Source organism: Pangasianodon hypophthalmus, chromosome 16, assembly GCF_027358585.1.
Source record: "Pangasianodon hypophthalmus isolate fPanHyp1 chromosome 16, fPanHyp1.pri, whole genome shotgun sequence".
Classification (NCBI taxonomy): Eukaryota; Metazoa; Chordata; class Actinopteri; order Siluriformes; family Pangasiidae; genus Pangasianodon; species Pangasianodon hypophthalmus.
Window position 1 is genome coordinate 18,719,399 of NC_069725.1, and position 19,472 is coordinate 18,738,870.

General features: G+C 40.1%; 1 protein-coding gene across 5 annotated transcripts in view; it reads right to left on the reverse strand.

The window, feature by feature from the left end:
- The window catches only part of plekhg5b (pleckstrin homology domain containing, family G (with RhoGef domain) member 5b), a 66,930-nt gene extending 50,849 nt beyond the window's left edge, over nt 1-16,081 (reverse strand). The window contains exons 1-3 of one of the 5 annotated variants that reach the window (XM_053240685.1): nt 15,824-16,080; nt 15,369-15,452; nt 15,155-15,285 (exon numbers count right to left, since the gene is read on the reverse strand). In XM_053240685.1, the coding sequence (XP_053096660.1) occupies nt 15,155-15,239 (85 nt within the window). In that variant the 5' untranslated portion in view covers nt 15,240-15,285; nt 15,369-15,452; nt 15,824-16,080. Of the gene's footprint in view, nt 1-6,719; nt 8,641-15,154; nt 15,286-15,368; nt 15,453-15,823 lie in introns of those variants that run through there. The other 4 variants (XM_053240684.1, XM_053240686.1, XM_053240682.1 and 1 more) reach the window with 4 other exon arrangements.
- Between the last annotated feature and the right edge of the window lie 3,391 nt (nt 16,082-19,472).

Sequence of the window (19,472 nt, forward strand, 5' to 3'; positions counted from 1 at the left end):
CCCTCTGAGGAAAGCATAGGTCTTGGTTAAGACTTGGGTAACTGTGCTTGGGAAGTGAAATCTTCAGGGCATCCATGTGGAACTTTCCACAGCAGCAGAAAGTGAGTCACATGTGCAGCAGAAGAACTTTATCAGAATCAATCAGTCAAGTCTAAATGGGGGTTGAGTAACTGGGGCCAGACACTTTAAGGACACTTTTCAGGGTGCAGTCCATTTGAATATAACCCTGGTGTGTTTACATCCTCAGTACAGTTCATTTAGATACGTAGATGTGAACACGTCAAATGCACTCAAGTGTGGAGGAAGTGCCTTTTGCTTGTAATACAGCACTCCAACCTAGAGCCAACCAACTTAGCACATCTTGAGTCGGCAATTTTATTCCACTCCTATTTGCAAAACCGCACAAGATCTATCTTGTGAACTCTGCTTGCAAACCTAATTTGGACATCTGATTAAACACAGGAAGGGCTCGATAGCATGACGCAACAGTAGCCAGTAGGAGCAGACAAAGCTGGTAATGTTGATGATCTCTCACTGCATTTAACAACACAAATGATGGCTTTACAAATATCCAAACTGAAGTTGGAGGGGCAGTGGAGGCCTATGTGCAGTAAGTAGTCCTGACAGTTGAGTCAGGAAACTGGGCCAGGCAAGAGACTTCTTAGATAAGCAGTAATTTTAGTTTTAGCATGAGTCAGTGGATGGTAATGACTAGGTGTGAAGAGCACCAACAGTCTAAGTCAGCAATTTCCATCTCTTCTGCTCTCTCTCGCTCTCTCAGACAGGAATTCCTGACTTCATCGCTGCTGATTAAGCCCAAAGTAAACAAATAAAACTGTGCTACGAGCTCTCGCAGCCACATGCACATATGTGATGGCAATGAGGTAGAACACTGAAGAGCGAAAGCCAGGACTTTCCTTTTATAAAGAAGTCACACCCAAACCAAAAAAAAAAATGCTAAGCCAAATCAGTGTGGGTGATTACCAACCATTTAACTGCTGGCCACATGAGGCAAATCAGTTATAATATTTGCTTTAATCAGTGTTTCCTGGCCCTGCACTGAATAACTCAGCACTTACCCCAGTTGGCACACCACAACAAACTTGTCAATTAATTAACAAGCCAAGCCCATGCCTATTCCCCATATTCCTCCCATAAAAAAATCTCACATTAAAGGGATTGTAAACACCTGATGAGCTCAATTTCTAGAACAGGAAGACTCCAGATTGACTCCAGCACCATTGGAAACAGAGTCTAAACTTAAGATTTTTAAGGGACCAATCACAACAAATCTTCAGTTGCCCCAGAAGTGGCCCTGAAATTTCTAGCTTTTTGCCTTTAGTGTAACAAGTGCAGCACTGAGTGTTATATCAAATCCTCTGTGGATGCAGTTCTCAAAAGTACTACCTATCCAACCACAATATTTCCTATTTGAAACTTAATATAAAATATCAAATACTATAAAATTGACCAAAAACACACACAAAAAAAAAAAAAAAGGTAGCTGACAGCGTTGACGGTTGACGGGGATGCTTCTGCCACCAACAAGTCTAGTACTTTTAGACATCTAACCTTGCTGTGACCTTGACTCTGTTTGGATCAATGCCAAAATCTAATCAGTTCATCTGCTGGTTACAAAATACTTCCATATAAACCCTACAAACATTCAACCACTCATTTTTGAAATATCACAGAATCTTCTGAAATATCAAGAATCTTGGATGGACACATGGAAAACTTGAAAAGATATTACCACACAGATAAAGAAAAAGTTACATTTTGGAGGAAATCCTAATTCTTTGTTCACTGAAATCCTGGTTTTCTGGATCAAATCCAAAAGCCAAGATAGCCACATTGATTTTGTGTTCCACAACCATTGCTCTGCTGATTTGTAAGCACGTTCTGGGTCATTAGCTGAGCCACCAGCCACAAAACAGCCACAAAGCATCAAGCCGTAACCATTGACATATTTTCTAATGAGCATTTCCTTGTTTGCAGTTCACTTTTTCAGCAAATCATGCTGGTGGTGTTCAAGGTTTCAGGTTTCTGACCACAAGACAATTCCAGTTCTAACGATGCTTGATGAGGTTTAGGAGCTGCAAGATGGCGTCTAATAGATTTTGAAACATGACAATCCCAATAATCAACTACAGGGGGGCAATATACTCCTGGCAAAATCTTAACTGTGCCACACTTTTGAAACTTTTTTTTTTTTTTGACCTGATCATGTCATCTGCCATGGACAGATCATCAATTCACTTGCTATCTCACTACTAAAAGCTCCAATGTGTTTCCCATGCCCATGTTTTGGTTGCCTGGAAACTAACTAGGCTAAAAAGTGGTCGCTAAAGCACAAAATAACATATGGCAACTTACTTAAATCTAGTAATAAAGACTATTATTAAAACAAACAAGTATATGATTAATAAATTCTAACTATTTTCTATTGTTGCGCATCATTAGTCTACAGCTGAGCTATGGTGCTCTCTCCTCACATCACACCTAATTTATTAGTCAAGTCTGTCTAGAATCTTTGCTTTTTGTTAACATGTGATTGGGTGTATTATTTGGGAGAGGTATATGGCAAATTTATTAAAGGGGGGAGCCCATATAAAAAAAGTGCTGTGATCCACACATCGTTCACCTGATTAGGATGTCATTATCTTTAAATAAAAGCTGAAAGTCTGCATTTTGAGCTCATATTGATTGTATAACAATAACTTTGTCAATGTTAAAATATTTACAGACCTGACTGTACGTAGTGCAGCAGGTGGAATGTTACAGCAGCAGAGCAGGAACAACTCAATATTAATGCCCATGGTTTTGGAATGGGATGTTCAATACTTAAATGTCCACATATTTTTGGCCATATAGTGTATATGACCCTCTGTGCTGAAGGTTCTTTGGTTTTTCCCTATATTAATGGATGACAAATGAATTTTACATGTCTGCAACCTTACCTTTTACCACAGGAAACAGGACCTGGTCAAAACTCAACATCAGAGAGCCTGGCGATTAAATGCCTTTTTAAAAGTAATGCAAGGATGACAATGTCCTTGCATCCATTAGAAATGGTACTTAGGGGTACTAATAATTTTGCCACACATCTTGGGAGATAATGATGTTATTTCTTTAAGAAAATGGAACATTTAAATCATTGCATGTAACATTTATTTTATACAATACTTTCTGATTATTGAGTTAGCTGTACTTGGGGTACAAGCTGCCATCATCATCATCATCATCCCAAACAAGGCTAGCATTTTATATCCTTGAAAAATAAGACCCATACTTCAGTTGTAGGTGAATGCTAGTTTTCTACAGCTTTGATACTGTTTTTCTACATGTGGTATGCGATTGAGGCTGCCTTCACTTTCACCAGTCTACTGCTGAAAATGATCCACACAGACAGAAATATTTGATTCCTTCCCCACTCTGAATCCTGTCTCCTGCTCCAGCTGCCTGTTAGCTGGAAGCTCTACACAGTGAAGACTGAGGGCAGGTTACGTGGGAAGGCTTCTCCCACAAAACAGGCAGCATGGAACAAAGGGTTTCCTTCAGCTACCAATACAAACGCTGAGACACTAATTCATTTCACTGATATATCACCGGCTGGACAAATGCATAGTGTGAACAATATCACATGAGTGAACTCTGGTTTTTGAGTCGAGTGACCTTTGAACAATTTGTCACAATCACTTTAGAAATCAGTACAGTCCAAATACTTTAGAAATAGTTCCATGTCAGTCACCAGACAAATAGCATGAAGACAGATGCTATTTATATGCACATTTTCTGGATGGATTATTAATAATAATAATAAAACAATAGTAAATTTTTATTAAAAAAAAGCTTATTAAGCTCAGATTCAGCTGGAAGGTGCTAAGAAGTTCAAACGAGCAAGTCATTTTAGGCAAAGAAAGGAAAATCCAAATGAGACGCTCCCCCTGCACTGTCAGCGAAAAATATGGTGTAGCATACTGTCTCTTTGTTCCATTCAAAAAGATCCCAGCTGTAGCCGCCTGCAGTGGCACTGAGGCTTAAGTGAAGCTGTGCTTGATGTTAGCGCAGCCTGCAGAATGATTCACACCATTACGCTTCTTCTAAACACAGATGCACCCACGGAAGTGGGAAACAAAAAAAAAATCTATAAACAAAGACAGCAGAAACCCTCTCATCTCCAGGTCCCAAACTCAGACCACTGGTAAAGCATAATGAGAGCATATGAGCCAGCCAGACACTGACGTTGCTTAAAAAGTTTCCACAAGGTACTCTGGATAAACTCTAGCACCATGTGTACCTATCTACGGTAACCACTGAACACTGGATTAGAATATAGAACTCACTGAATATATAAGAATGTTTACATTTGCTGCTGACACTTTTATCCAAAATGACTCAGAATTGAGATATAATACAAATGAGCAGCTGAAATTTAAATGTCAATCAGAGATCCAACCAAGGCATGATACATGGTGATGAGAAACTGAAATTGTAAGTAATATCTAAGTAAAGAATGGCATCAAAATTACTTGAATATGCCTTTAATAAGCCATGCAACTGTTTAAGTAATAAAAATGTTTAAAGACGTCAATTCAAACTGGAGTCATAAGACTCAGAAAAATATACCCTCAAATTGTGACAATCTTCTTCCTTATAGTTCTGAGCTGTGAGAAGAACAGCTGTGAGAAGAACAGAGAAGAACAGACCAGAACAAATTATGTGCGATTTATGCTGTGCAGCAAAGCCAGGGCCTGGCCAATCGAGGACATGTTGGGAGCAAACAATGAGCCACGAAATAGCAGCCTTCTGCAATACGGCTATCCTCCTCTGCTGAAGAGTCTCAAAGGGAGGATTTTTATGCGCTTAGTTTAAAGCATCTTCAAAGCATCTTCCAACCATCTCAACTTAATAATGAACACATGGACCAAACAGCAAACCCCCCCCCTCGCTGCCACCAATTTCACTTAAGCCTAGTGCACACTACGCAATTACCCCAATTTCCAAGCCGTCGACTAACACTTCTGCGTGTAGTGTGAATAGTTCATCCACAATTTTCTCAGTCCGCAAGGAATTGCTGAGAATTCAAGCATTTTCAAGCATATTTAATTTTCTCGCAGATGAATCCTGGAGTGTGAAACCCTGTCCGACTAGTTGCAAGTACAGTGATAAAAGAAACAGCCAATGAGAGCCTGAGAGAAAATCAAATTCATCTGCTCTCATGCGCAGCAGATCCCTGAACCAAGTTTATCCATCTATTTGTGTGGGAGGGGATTTGGGGATCAGGCATGCTTCAGTGAACATCACTCCAGGTCAAAGCTTGTGCAGCGTGTGCACCTCGTCTGTGAGCGATCATGTAGCGTCAACCCCTGTACATCCACCAAACAACTGATCACAAGTGATTAAAGTTGTGTAGTGTGAAAGGGTCAGCAAGATTTTCAAAGTCAGCCTAACTCAGGCAGATTTTGTAAATTTAGAGATGCAGATGCAAACAAATACAAAAACTTGACACTTTGAACTGTAAGAGTCTGTGAATATGAACACTTTAAAGGGCACATTAAGGGCTTTGAAGTAAGCACTTTCATCACTTTTGTTTGGAATGATCCTACAAAATGGCTACATAGGCTTCGTCACTTTAGAACAATCCAGTGTTACACATTTCACAAAAAGAGAAGTAAATTCATTTGTAACAGACCTGAAATAAAAATCCCTTTAATAAAAATCACATTAAAATCTGATCGGAAGCTATTTTTTTAATCTAATTTATCTAGTGTTTCCTTTACATGAGTGATATTTTGGCCCTGCACCCAGGTATATTGATGACCGGCCAAGTATATTTAATCCCATTAAAACACATTCTATTTACTAAACTGTTCCAAGAAATCAATGGACCTTGGATCAGAAAGTGGTGGGAGTGGAGAGAGCGAGCGAGTAAGAGAGAGAGAGAGAGCACAGAGAGGAGAGGGGACAGAGCAGCCGTAACACAAACTAATGAGGGACAATAAGACCGAGCTGGTAAAACATTCTCCTTACCTATTAATGCTTAAACATTACCCTGAGTTTGGATGCTAGCCACTAGCTCCCCATTGTAATGATGCCCACAATCTGTGCTTTATTAGAAGTTAGTTTGTGCAAGTCCATGGTACAAGTCCAGAGTGTTTGAGTACAGAGACAGCTTAAAATATGCTGCTTAAAATACGGGGATGCTCAAAATGGTGGCTATATCACACCAGCCCCATCCCTCCAATAAGCAGAGCTGATCACTCTGTTGATTAAGATGCTACCAGAACACACTTGGCCTATCAGATTCTTATGCTGATGCATGTGTAACTCGCTTTTCTCTATTCATTCATTTTCAGTAACTGCTTTATCCTGGTCATAGACGTACATAGACATGCAGCGACCCCGACTCTGAGAATTCCGATAGTAATCATGCCACCCTTTGTTCTAATAGTTATGAATAATCATGCATACACAGTAGCTCAAATAACCTATATAAAAAAAAGCTTCCTGTTGCCAATGATGTGGCAACACCACATTCAGCTACCTCAGACTGTTCATAATGGAGATCTGCAATTGAGCGGCTACAGAGGCGAAGCTCTTTATCAGGAGCTGAAAAGACAATCTAAAATGTTACTGATACTACTACTGACTCCCAGTACACAGCATATGCTCACCATGTTGGAGAGGTTTTTAAGAAGAATGGAATTTAGCCTTACCATATAGATCATGAATGACATCCAGGGAGGAGGACCAGGAGTAGCGTTCTGCCCCCAATATTGAGGACGGAAGTGTCTCCAGCTCGTAGGCCCCCCGCTTCTTCCAGTAAAGGAACATGGCAAACAATGAGGCTCCTCTGAGGTCAAAAATGATCACTCACTTGTACCTTAGCTAATTTCTCAAACAATTAAATTGTCAGAGAACTGATATTGTGGACAGGTTTACTCCAAGTCCCTGAAATTGAGGCCATCATTTGTACAAGTGAACTCTACTTCCAAGGTCTCTAAGAACAATCAATAGTAAATAATTCTCTATAAATAAGAAACCAGCACAGTTTCTTCTTTGTTAGATTAATGCAAGATCCATGGCATGCCAGTATGACTACGCAAACAATTTCTTATCCCAAAAGAGTACTGTATCCATTTGACAGGAACCTGGGTACATATCTGACAATATGTTTTGATGAAGGAAGTATAAACCGTTCCACCATCTGTTTTTCACTACAAATTAAAGACAAGAGTTTTAGTACCAAAACAAAGCAAAGTTCCAACAAATCTGTCCAGTCAACAACTCCTGCCATGAGGAACAATTCTTAAGATATCCTTTCACTATCACAAAAATGGTGCTTCGCATTTGACAATTCCTCATCTTGAAAGTATGGCCCAGTTGCTGAAGCTCAAAGTTAGCACTGGCCAAAGAACTGCTGGGTGTCCCATGGCAGAGGGGGCCGGCTAATAGAAGGCATTCGACCTACACATCCAGACAAATGTTGCATTCACAACAGGATGAAATGCATGCTGGGACAGTCTGAGCCAATAGCTTTCAATATAGGTGACACAAAGATCTCTTGTACTCCACCTCCTACACAGACAGTGAACTTTCCTCATAATTTGCACAAACTTTAAAGGCCTCACATTTTTGTGCATTCATCGCACTCTGGCACCCTGTGCTTGGTGATGGATTTATGCCTTATGAATGCGGTGTGACCACGCTAATGTTTTCAGCTATTTCTGCGGAGGGACAACGCAGGCTGAGGACCAGCAGTCCGAGATGATAAAATGAACTGGGTGCCCTGCAAAGAAAATACTTTTGGAAGGAAAAAAAATTGGTGCCACAATCAGAATGACATCATATCCACTTCTCCCTGAGACAGCTTTGTTTGGGTTTAGGACACAACAGAAAGTTTGGCTTCTGCATTTCCTAATGCTGCAATGAGACTGAAGCACCAAGTCTCACAACAAGTCACCTCTGTGTTGAATTCTCCCGAGTGAGGTTGATTCATTGTTATCTGCCAGCTGGAATGGGGAAAGAATCACAGTGAGAACACACTGTGCTAGTCTGGGAAGGCAGGGACAATGTCATACGGCAACTCAGATGTCCAATTTTGGGATAAGAAATTAGAGGGTAGGAAGGCAGCCGGATGGCCACTTGGAGCTCTGCTCCACAGACATGTGGTAGTAATCTAAACCAGCTTTGAAAGTGCAGGCTTGTTATGGTGCTCCAGAACACAGTCTTTCCATTAACTTCTGCTGAAAGTGAAAGTTCAGTATTTGTCCTTAGCATTACTGAAATAAATATCCACTCAGTGCCATACCTAAAATTTCCAGAAAATGTTTACTGCTGGGTTTATCTCAGCAATTATCTAAATCATTACATTTTTAATTTGGAGTCAAGAATGGTCAGTTGTTTTGGCATAATAAGCATAGTTCAGGAATATTTCATGCTATTTCTCTGCCACTATTTTTTTCTTTTACTAGTTACATAAACGTGCTTCTATGAAGCTTATATGTATACAGCAGTCATTCTCTAGAACCTTCTTGCAGAACCAGCACAGGCTCCAAATGCATAGACATTTATATGTGGTTAACAGATCCACTATTGAAGCCATTAGATCCAATAGAATTATACTTCTATTTAACCCCTCCTAACCTGTTTAATATTTGCTAACAAGTTCATGTGGAGGAAGACTTGCATTAAAACTCCACTGAAAGGTGCTTAGAGATATACTACCTTGTGTTAACCTTGTAAAATCATGTGTGTGGCATGTCGCAGTTGGGTCGGCCATCTATGGACTAAGGTGATTATGTCCACCCCACCAGGGATCTAACCTCAGCTTGGACATGGGAACACACTCCATCTTAATCGCCAAAGCAATTAAACAGTTGGTCTGAGGATTGAATGTCTAACCAGTCCAAATAACATTGCAAAGCTTGCCCTGGGCACCACAAGAAATGTTCCGCAGACTCATCTGTATTAAAGGTCATTTGATTGATTCACAAAGTTAGGTGATAGGATCTTGGGCAGAAAACCTTAATTCTGCAATAAGGTAACTTAAAATTACAGTTCTTGTTAGCAATCCCAGGGGTCAAACCAAAGACACAGGCGATCTGGTTGGGGATGCCAAATCTTGCCGTCCACATGTGACAACAGATCCACTCAGGGACAAAGCTGCCAGGGTGTTCTGACGACTAGTGAAAGCAGCAGTGGAAGTCAAGGTCTTGCTGACCATCTTAAGGTCTTGCCAAATATTAACAAGTAAGCCATTGTGATGTAGTTGCTGAATAATGCCCAGAGTAAGAAGAATCAGCAGTAGAGGAGGTGGACATAACAGGTGGTTAAGCCAGTCAGGGCCAGAGCACCCTGTATGAGAGGGTTATGCAGCTCTGCCAGAAAGAACTAGAACTAGTAATGTGTTAACTTGGCACTGGCATGTGCACCTGGCCAAACCTCAGTCTGGGCTACCACCAGGGTGTAGACACAACTGCTCTGGATGTATGCTTATTCCCAACAATGTGTCCATTTAATACCACTAGCAGATGAGCCCCAGAACAAGACATTGTTGAAGAACCAGTAAGAAGGACTTCAGTGCCAAATGGACCTCCCTAGACAGCACTCCCCAGCATGTGAGGGAAACATCGGTTCTGGTTCTCTCTCTTAGGTTAGCAACCCTCAGATAGAAGTGCCCTGCACTGCCAGATGATCTGTGGCATTTGGGGTCCAGTTGCATTCTTTGGGCATCTCGTTTCATCCCAGTGCCCTGTGTGATTTGCTTTGGTGCTAGGATGCTCTTTCTGTGTTCACTGAAGGTGGAGGGTGGATGTGTTCTGGATTGCCTGCTCCTTGGTAAGAGCACACAGCAGCCCTATAATGGCAGTACCAACTCATGACTAGCAGATGCTAGGAGCAGAGTGACACTTTAAGGCTCAAATAACATCAGAAAAGAGAACACACTCAGAATGGAAAATAAAAGGGGGCTATCTACAGTTTGAACAATTATTGGGCAGGACACCTGTGGGTCAGCCTCCAATCACAGCACACATGTAAGTCCAGCATAGTACAGACAAGATAGAAAACAGCAATAATTGCTGTTATACACCAGTATTTATTGTGAATACCTTACTGCATGGCCTTGTTAGAACATCATTCAAGTATTATGTAACTATGACTCTATTGAAGATACGGCAACAAACAATGTCTTGGTTGTTTCCCTATTGACTGTCATATCAATTACAGTGGTAACTTTTGTGAAAGGTTAGTATGGTTTCGTAGAATAGTACATCAATGAGATAACAAATGTAATCATGTGTGTGTTTGTGTGACTATGTATATAAAGGAACATGAATGAAATAAAGAAATTCATTTCTTAATTCAATTAAGAAAATTAGAGAGCAAAGTTAGGCAAACACTGAAAACATACTACCAAAATGAATAAAATTGTGTCTGCTGTGATTTACACTGTATGGCCAAAAGTATGTGGACACCTGACCATCACACCTATATGTGCCCATTCCAAAACCATGGGCATTAACAGGGACTTGGTCCCCCCTTTGCTGTTATAACAGCCATCACTCTTCTGGGAAGGCCTTCCAATATTTCTAAAGATGTTGGAGCATGTGCTCATTCAGCCACAAGAGCTTTAGTGAGATTGGTACTGAAATCAAGTGAGAAGACCTGGTGCATAGTCACGGTTCCAATTCATCCCAAAGGTTTTTGCACATCAACCTTGGCAATCCATGTCTTTATGGAGCTCACTTTGTGCACAGGGGCATTGTCATGCTGGAATATGTTTGGGCCCTTTAGTTCAAGTGAAGGGAAATCTTAATGTAACATTATACAAAGACATTCTAGACAAGTGTGTGCTTGCTGTGCAACACTGTGGCAACAGTTTGAGGAAGGCCCACATATGGATGTGATGGACAGGTCTCCATATACTTCTGGCCATTTAGTGTGTGTTATAGTGACATGAAATCATATAACCCTAAGTAATGCATGACATCCAAACATATTTGAATGGCATGGGTGTGTGATTCACCTGCCCAAGTTTCCGCTGTCCTCAACCCAATGCAGCCATGTATGATGCCTCTTGTACACAAATACACTTATTACTTAACTGAAAGACTAATGAGCATACCAATTCATATTTACAAATTACATGTTGACACTGTTCAAATATATCACTCTACTTAATATAATTACTGATAATATTGACTGATTATTTAACTTACAATTCAAGCGATTTCTTTGGTTGCAAATATACTATCCTCAAATTTTTCTGCACCGAGAACACACATATAAGTTCTGGGAGATGCAGTCTTCTAACCATAGATGGCAAATGACAACTTAGTGCACAGCACACAATCTTTTTCAGGTCATTGCCAAGGTTGCAATCCATCACACTCCCCTTAAGCCAATCCAGCCTTAAATTAAATTTAATCAGGACATCATGAACATGAAAACAATTATTTAACTGCTCAAGGACAGCAAATCCACCAAAAAAAATGTACTGTGGCCAAGTAATGTTCATCAAACTGCAGGATGTTCATACCAACTAGAAATTTCTTCACCTTAGTTTATAAAATCCTTTAATTGTTAACAGTTGAAATTACTGGGAGCTCTGAGAGCAGACACGACCTCCATCTCCTTAAGAGTTGATATTAGACAGCTCATCCTGCAAAGACATGCTTATTAATGTAGGCCTGCCATGCACCAAAACAGTCATAAAGTTGGGTGTGGGCCCTAGCCTGGGCTAAAGAAAGGCTACAACAGCTCTTTAAGAGAGAAGGTGTTAGAGCACAACCTCTGGGTAAAAACACCTTTCATCATCTACCTCAATATGGCAATTCGAGAGGGTGTGGGCCAATTCACCAGAGAAACAAGACACAACTAATGTTTCTGGAGCAAGTAGCATTAATAAACAGGACCTGACCACTGGACATGGCTGCACGGAGATGCTGCCTTACCTATAGTTTGATCTAATAATGCAATAGAGCAGGTTCCAGATCATGTTCATGAATGAAATGAGTCGAAGACCGCACATGACTACAGTTTCACTATAGTCCCTGCCAAAGTTCTAAATTGTTTTTCTGGTTTATCCCTTCAAGGAAGCATGATTGAGGCTCCATAATAGTCTATATATTACTACACACTATTACAGATAGGTTCCGACTCAAGAAACTCAAACATCCCCCTTAGGCAATGCATTATCTGTTATAGAAAAAGATCACTGCATTCAAACAGGCTGCTAATCTCCTTCATTACATAAGATTAATCTTTAACCAAGACCAAAAAGCTGGGGATGAAAGAACTCCATAGCATGTGGAACGAGTGATGGAAGGGGATGATAAGAAAGCAGCAAAGATGAAAAGAGGAATGGTCTAAACTGTATATGTGTATTAATAGTCATGACTTCATCCTTTTTTTTTTTTTTTTTGCTTATGTTGAGTTTGTGTCCATATGTGGTTTAGGCTTTTAGAGGCACACACATGGTAAACCCATTTACCAAGCACAGCTCTCAGTTACACTTAAGATTTAACATAAATGTTAATAAATTCTGGCCGAAACATGAAAGAAAAAGCGCCCCAGGACAGCTCTGCCATATTGGAAAATATTCCAACCCTACAATACCACCTTTTCTAGCAAGTGAGCTCCTCGTAGAAGTATTATGGCATTATAAGGATACCACCTGCTTTCCATCAGACTGTCTGGATGGAACAAAAATAAGCTTATACTAACACACACACTAGTAATGGCTAATGGGTCATGTGATGCTTGGCAGGAAAATATAGTTGCTACTCTGCTAAGCATGGTGAAGTGATAACTCATCATGGTAGCTAATTAATACCCAGTGACATTGTGGATAACGAGATTACTTCCTATGCAAATGGATTTAAATATTGTTTGGGTGAGGGATCTGGATGACGGCAAGGAAACATCGGTACAGGAAGGAAGGTGCATAACAGATCAAGAGCAGAAATTTGGACAACAAAAAGCACAAAGCACTAGTACATCAAAGCCCCCCCACCCCCCAAAAAAAAAAAAAAAACAAGGAAACATTAGCAGATAAGATTAAGAGGGATATGTATAAATATATAAATAATTTGGCTTTAAAGTGAGACAAATGTAGTAAGTAAGCCAGAACTCCCCCCCACCCCTGGCTCCACAACAAAGCCTCGTACTTCAGAGAGGATTAATTGACCTGTGGTGTGTTAAAGCCAAGCTTTAGTGCTCCATGACTTACCAGCCCATGCTCCTGCTTTAATTACTGTGTTGCTAAATATAACCTGCTCCAGCACTGCATATCGCCAGACTAATCTTATCACAGGTGCGACAGGTTATTATTGTCTAGAAGTGCATGTCTGCTTACCTGGTTACTTCACATAACTAAAGAAGAGTAAATGTATTTGCTACTTTTTCATAGTTTCATCTGAAAACAGAAAAGAAACTATATATGAACGCTAGCTGGCAGAAGTAAGACGTACTTGTCAGAAAGTCCGGTATGGGTTTTCATTATGAAAGATATATATTATCCTCCATGAGGAAAAAAACAGATTTTATTCAACAGAATTATGATTTAATCTGGAATAAAACACAGCAAATTCATTATGACAACAGAACAATTATTAATATACATGCCAGAACTGTAATTAAGGAAATAATTATGATTTATTGGCATCATTTTCATGTATCTATCTGTCTATCTAATCAACTCTGCAAGTACTGGCACCCCATCTGACTGTCTGTCTTTCTTAAAACTGCACATTACCTTCAGACTTCAAACCGATAACTATTTTAAACTTTCAGACTGGTTTTGTCAAGCCAAAATCAAAGTTTGTCATGATGAATTTTACCTATCTAGTTATGATTTATACTCTTAGAAAGAAAAATGAGTTCCATAAGGGTTCTTTGGATGGTTGACAGTTCTGTTTTTCTACAAGGGTTTTATTTGGATCCTAGTTTATGAGACTTTGTTGTATGGCTGTGTATGAAACCTGAAAAGGTTCCACAAAGAACGTACAACATAAAGTCCAAGATTAAACCCATTCCTTCATTCATTTTGTTATTTTTAGGCTGTACATGAAATATCTAAAAGTTCCCCATGAGGGACAAACCAAAGAACCTTGAACTGTCTGACGAATTGTGTAATTCATTTTAACATAGAAGAACCAAAACAGTGAAATTATATTACATTATATAAAATGTACATGCTGTGGCACTATTTTTCTTGCGCACACTGAAAAAGGGGCTCTTCAAGGATCCTTGATGGATGTAGCATTCTGGACAAATCAACTATACAGTTGTCCAGAAGCAATCTATGATGGGACAGTCCTGGTATATATGGGTGTGTGTACCTATTTACTCTTCAGACTCTCTCCAACAGGCATTGGTTCGATCTGGATTAAACTTAGCTACTATATGGGGTGTTCGAAAGAAATGATTGATCACTTTCCAGTGGAATTCTCTCCATCTATTACTACAAGTCATTTCATGCATTTCAGCATGTATCTCATTCCAGGTCACATCAGCAATCACTAGTTTGAGTTCTTTCTCCCATTTTGACTTGATGTGTCTTTCTTCAAGGCCTCTAAAGCTCTACAAAAGCTGCTAATTGGTTTAAGGATCTATTAGTTTTAGTTTGCACCTCAATCAAAATGAGCTCAATAGGTGAGGTGAGGGAGTGTCTTACCTTATTCCCATCTGTTGTATCAAGAGGAAGCTTCGAATCTTGAGATGCCTATAAAAGTCGGTCTTATGGAGAGTAAATTCAGTTACAATTTTCCTTTAATAGCTGGTGGATAGACTGTGAATTTTTTTCCTCAGCCCAGTTCCTGAAACCAGAGTCTATTCTGAAGGGTAAAAATGTCCTCATCTGTGTTATGGTTGTTAATAATAAAAGAACCCTAGGTTCTAGCTTTCTAAAGTGGTTCTACTTGGAACCTTTCTAAAAGAGGGAACAGTTTAGCTGCAGGAACCTTTAAGGTTTCTGACAGAGAAACAACTAAAGACTGACAGCCTCTTCCCTCCATAAAAGAGTGCATTTTTTTGAGAATGTACTTGAGAATTTTAGCAAGCCTGACAGCTGGAAACTTTCAGAAACGTGAACATATAGGAGGAAATGATACATTAGTGATTTAGAGAATGGTAAAGGAGCTCTTACTGAGACGCAGTCGGATACCAAGCCAGCTTCTCGGAGGGGATTTGTGATGAAGAGCTGTGTTAATAGTCCACTTACTCGGAACCATCCTCTGGCGCTGTGGCTCATTTATTCCGAGTCGTTTACAGAAGCAACTGGTGGGGGAAAGGTCGGAGCAGGTCAGCAAAGTGGGAATAAAGTCAAAAACCAAAGTTCTCAAACTATAAACTACCTTCACCTCAGAAGGAATTGTGCGACTGGGTAGTCAGGCGCGTTTTAAAGCGCGTGAGGCTGTCTTGTTGATGCTAACTCTGCTAAGGAGCTGCAATGTAGACGTAAAGAGATGTGAGGAATTGTGTTCAGGAATTGTGGACCAGGAATAATAATATACGAATTTTTATTTATATATATTTATTTACTTTTTTTTTTTTATTCTTTTTTTTTTTCTACAAAAAAAACATACGTCCTTCGCTTTGCCCAAATGAGAATTTTTCTTACATGAGGTGACTTAATGTTGCTTGTGTAGGTATGCTACTTATGTAGCCTCCTGCCACATTTTACATTGTATCTCCTTCCATGCTAAAACGGTACCATTTTCAGTGCTCTTCGTGCAGTTTCATGAGCCTAGACTACACACTTTACAAGACTTTACAAGAGTAGTGTGTATTATAAACCCAAACTCACACTACTGACCTGTTGCGCTGACTTTGACTGCAAGTCGTCTAGTGTTTCCATAACAAGCAGCTCTGTCTGCACCTCATTCAGGTTTCCTTCCTTCCAACATTGTGTGTTTTTCTCTTCTCCTTGGCTTGATTTTCGCTTGATTCTTTTTTCTTGCTGAGCTAAACATGAGCGTCTTTTTTTTTGTTATTACTATCAATGTCGTCCTACTGCTTACTTCTGGTCACCCAAGTGTATTTAATCCTCCCCCCATTCACACTCATTCATTCATCAGCAGCTTACTGGACCTCTTTCTCCTCCTCCTCCTCCTGCTGCTCCTCCTCTCTCCATTTAGCCGCTAGTTACCGTATTTAGCCGCTAGTTGGCGCCAAAGGATAAAGTTTTTCCCTTTAACCCGTTTACAAACTTCAATATCATTACAATAAAAGAAAAAAGAACGAGCACACACACCTTGTACACCTTCCTACAAATTTGCTTATGTGTCAGTGTTGGTTCAGGTGTCTTTTCATTCTCACAACACTGTAGAATAAGGTATTAAACACTGTGGGGTTATGCTGTTATAGCAAAATAATCAACGACACAGTGCAGCGATGCGGAGTTGTTGTTCCTCTTTCGGCTGCTCCTATTAGGGGTCGCTACAGCAGATTTTATCCAGGCTTGGGATTGGTACTAAGAGTGCACTGTTGCACTGGGGTTGGTTCCCTGGCCGGGAATCAAACACAGGCCCCAGCAGTGAGAGCACCATGGCCTAACCATTAGTCCTCCAGGTACCTTGGAGTGATGCAGAGTGGAGGGCCGTTATTACCCAAAGTTGAATATTTTCTTATTACGATATGTCCCGAAGTGTTTTATTCCTCTTATACCATAGCAACTTGCCAATGATTACAATTTACCTTAATTAAAGAATGATACGTCATACCTTTATTCATTTATAGTAATATTTAGTGGGTACGGTGGCTTAGTGGTTGGCATGTTTACCTCGCACCTCTGGGGTCAGGGTTCAATCCTGTATATGTGAAACCTGCATGTTCTCCTGGGCTTCTGGGTTTCCTCTCCCAGTCCAAAGACATGTGTTGTAGTCTGATTGGAATCTCTAAATTGTCAGTAGGGGGTGAATGGGTGTGTGTGATTGTGCCCTATAATGGGTTGGCACCCCGTCCAGGGTGTCCCCTGCCTTCTGCCCCAAGTTCCCTGGGATAGGCTCCAGGCTCCCTGCGACCCTGTGTGTGGATGGATGGATAGCAATATTTAATGTTGTCCACAATGAACAAGTTAGTTCCTGTTATCTCTTACATTATAGCAGCCAAAAACAGTCATTCCCTCACCAGCCTCTCTTTTTTCCTCTCTCTTGAAGTTAATAAGACACAAAAAGAGAGACAGCTTGATACTGAGAATCCGCAAAGCCCTTCACCCTGAAGACTTTTCCATGTAGGAAAACTTAGTTGCAGCTTGACCTCTGAACTCTGCACACTGACACTATTAATCCATTTATGTGAACTGTTCACATCAAAAGTCCCTGTGTAAGTTGTTCCTATAGAAACAATAGCGTATTAGAATGATAAATTGGAATTGCTCATTCAACAGTGATGTGGTATAATTAAGGTTAAAGACACCTCCCAAAGCACCCCAGCCCATAGTTACCATGACTTATACTAGACATTGATTAGTCATTAAAAGTAACCAAGTAAAAATAATAATTAATTGCATTGACAGAACATGGAGCAGTGGTGTGGCCACATGGGCAGTACAGGGTGGCCTTTTATGACCCCAGACCTGATCTATAATCCTAATTGAATATTAGGATCTATAAAGCAATACAGACAGCATCCAAATCAGATTTTTTGCAAACTCACCACTGTCCTATGCATAATTAAGTAGTCCAAATCATTTGTGTACTTACACCTCCCACCTTGCCACCTGTGGCTAAAAACTTGGACACCCCACTGCTTTGGAGTCTTCCAACTGCTTTTCTACTCAGTATACAGGTTTTGGTTTTCTACTTAAATCATGTAGGTTAAAATCTGTGCAATTCAAAAGACCGCATGGCCATCAAGCAGGGATATCTAAAGAAATACTTGCAATAAGAACTCACAATTCTAGTAAAGATGACATTCTTGAAGACCAGCCTACAAACAGATGTTGTCCTTGCTTGCGAGATCACCAAGCATCAGTTCCTTGGCAGAATCATTTGGATGAACGTTCAAAGAACTAAGCCGGGAGAGATAGAAGAGAAAGAAGGCGCAGAGTTTTTTTTAGCCAGTCTGTACACTGATCCTTAAAACACCATCTGTAGAAACTCTGAACCAAAAGTGAAAACCTCTAGACAAATGTGGTAGAAGAAAGAGGATCCAGAGCTGGAGAAAAGCTTTTAAATACAATAAATGCCAAAACCACAAACTAACGTCTGTGTCTGCTTTCTTCTTAATTCTCTCTCGTTCTCTCCCTATCTGTCTTTCTGTAAAAGAAATGCATTTTGGTCATTTTGCTAGTCCAATTAGAGAAAATTCCCATGAAAGAGAGTGGGTTTTATTTTTTATATATATATAGCTCATCCTGCTTGTGCTTTCAACCAAAGACTTGGAAGGAAGTCTCTGGTTATTAGCTGTGTTGTTCTCATCTTTCTCCCACGTCAGATGTGATTCTAGTCTGGCTAGCATCTTCATTTTCCCTTGACATTTTGTGTATAAATGCACTAGAAGTAGAGTTATATGCAGCTTTTAGGCCACAGTGGGCTGACTGGTCTTTTTCCAATCTTCAACTGTCCAGTTTCAGTGAGCCTGTGTCCACTGTGGCCTCAGATTCCCATTCCTGGCTAATAGGAGTAAAGCCCGATGTACTCTTCTGCTGTTGTAGCCCAAATGCCTCAAGGATCATCATGTTGTTTGTTCTGAGATGCTTTTTTGCTCACCACGGTTGTAAAGGGTGATTATTTGAGTGGTTATTTGAGTTACCATAGCCTTCTTGTCAGCTTCATTCTCCTCTGAACACTATCAACAACAAGGTGTTTCCGGCTGTAGAACTGCTGCTCACTGTTTTGTTTTGTTTTTGTGCACAATTCTGTGTAAACTCAATAGACTGTTGTGTGTTTAAATCCCAAGATTTTCAGACACCTTTCTGTCAGCACCTGTGAATTTGATTTCTTGTACTTTTTAATTAATTGTCAATGCATTTTTTTCCTCAGATGTCCATTTTTGTTTCTTTTGCTGACAAATCACCAAATATCTATGTTCTTTACTAGAAACATTGCATAATATCTGGAACAGAGAGACAAAACACAATCAACACCAGCACCATTACATGATTTAAGACTACTGAAATACTGAAGTACACACAACAGAATGTAACAGAATCATCTGTGCAAAATCTGAACACTAGTAACTTACATATTATAATGCAATATTCAATAATTGCTGCATGAACCTCAAGTAAAATATGAAGAGTGGTGCTGGTGGGAATAACACCTCACCCACTTCCATCTGCATTCATGGAATCATGTTGTTAATATTTCTTCATATAAGAACACTGAGGTAATGAAATGCAAGGGCTCTTGTGCTAAGTAATAGTTCCCCTGGAGATGGTGGAGAGATTGATTATCCTTGAGTACTCTCAACTGCTCAAAGGCAACATATGGCTGACCCTGTTCTCTGACCCTAACTTCCTT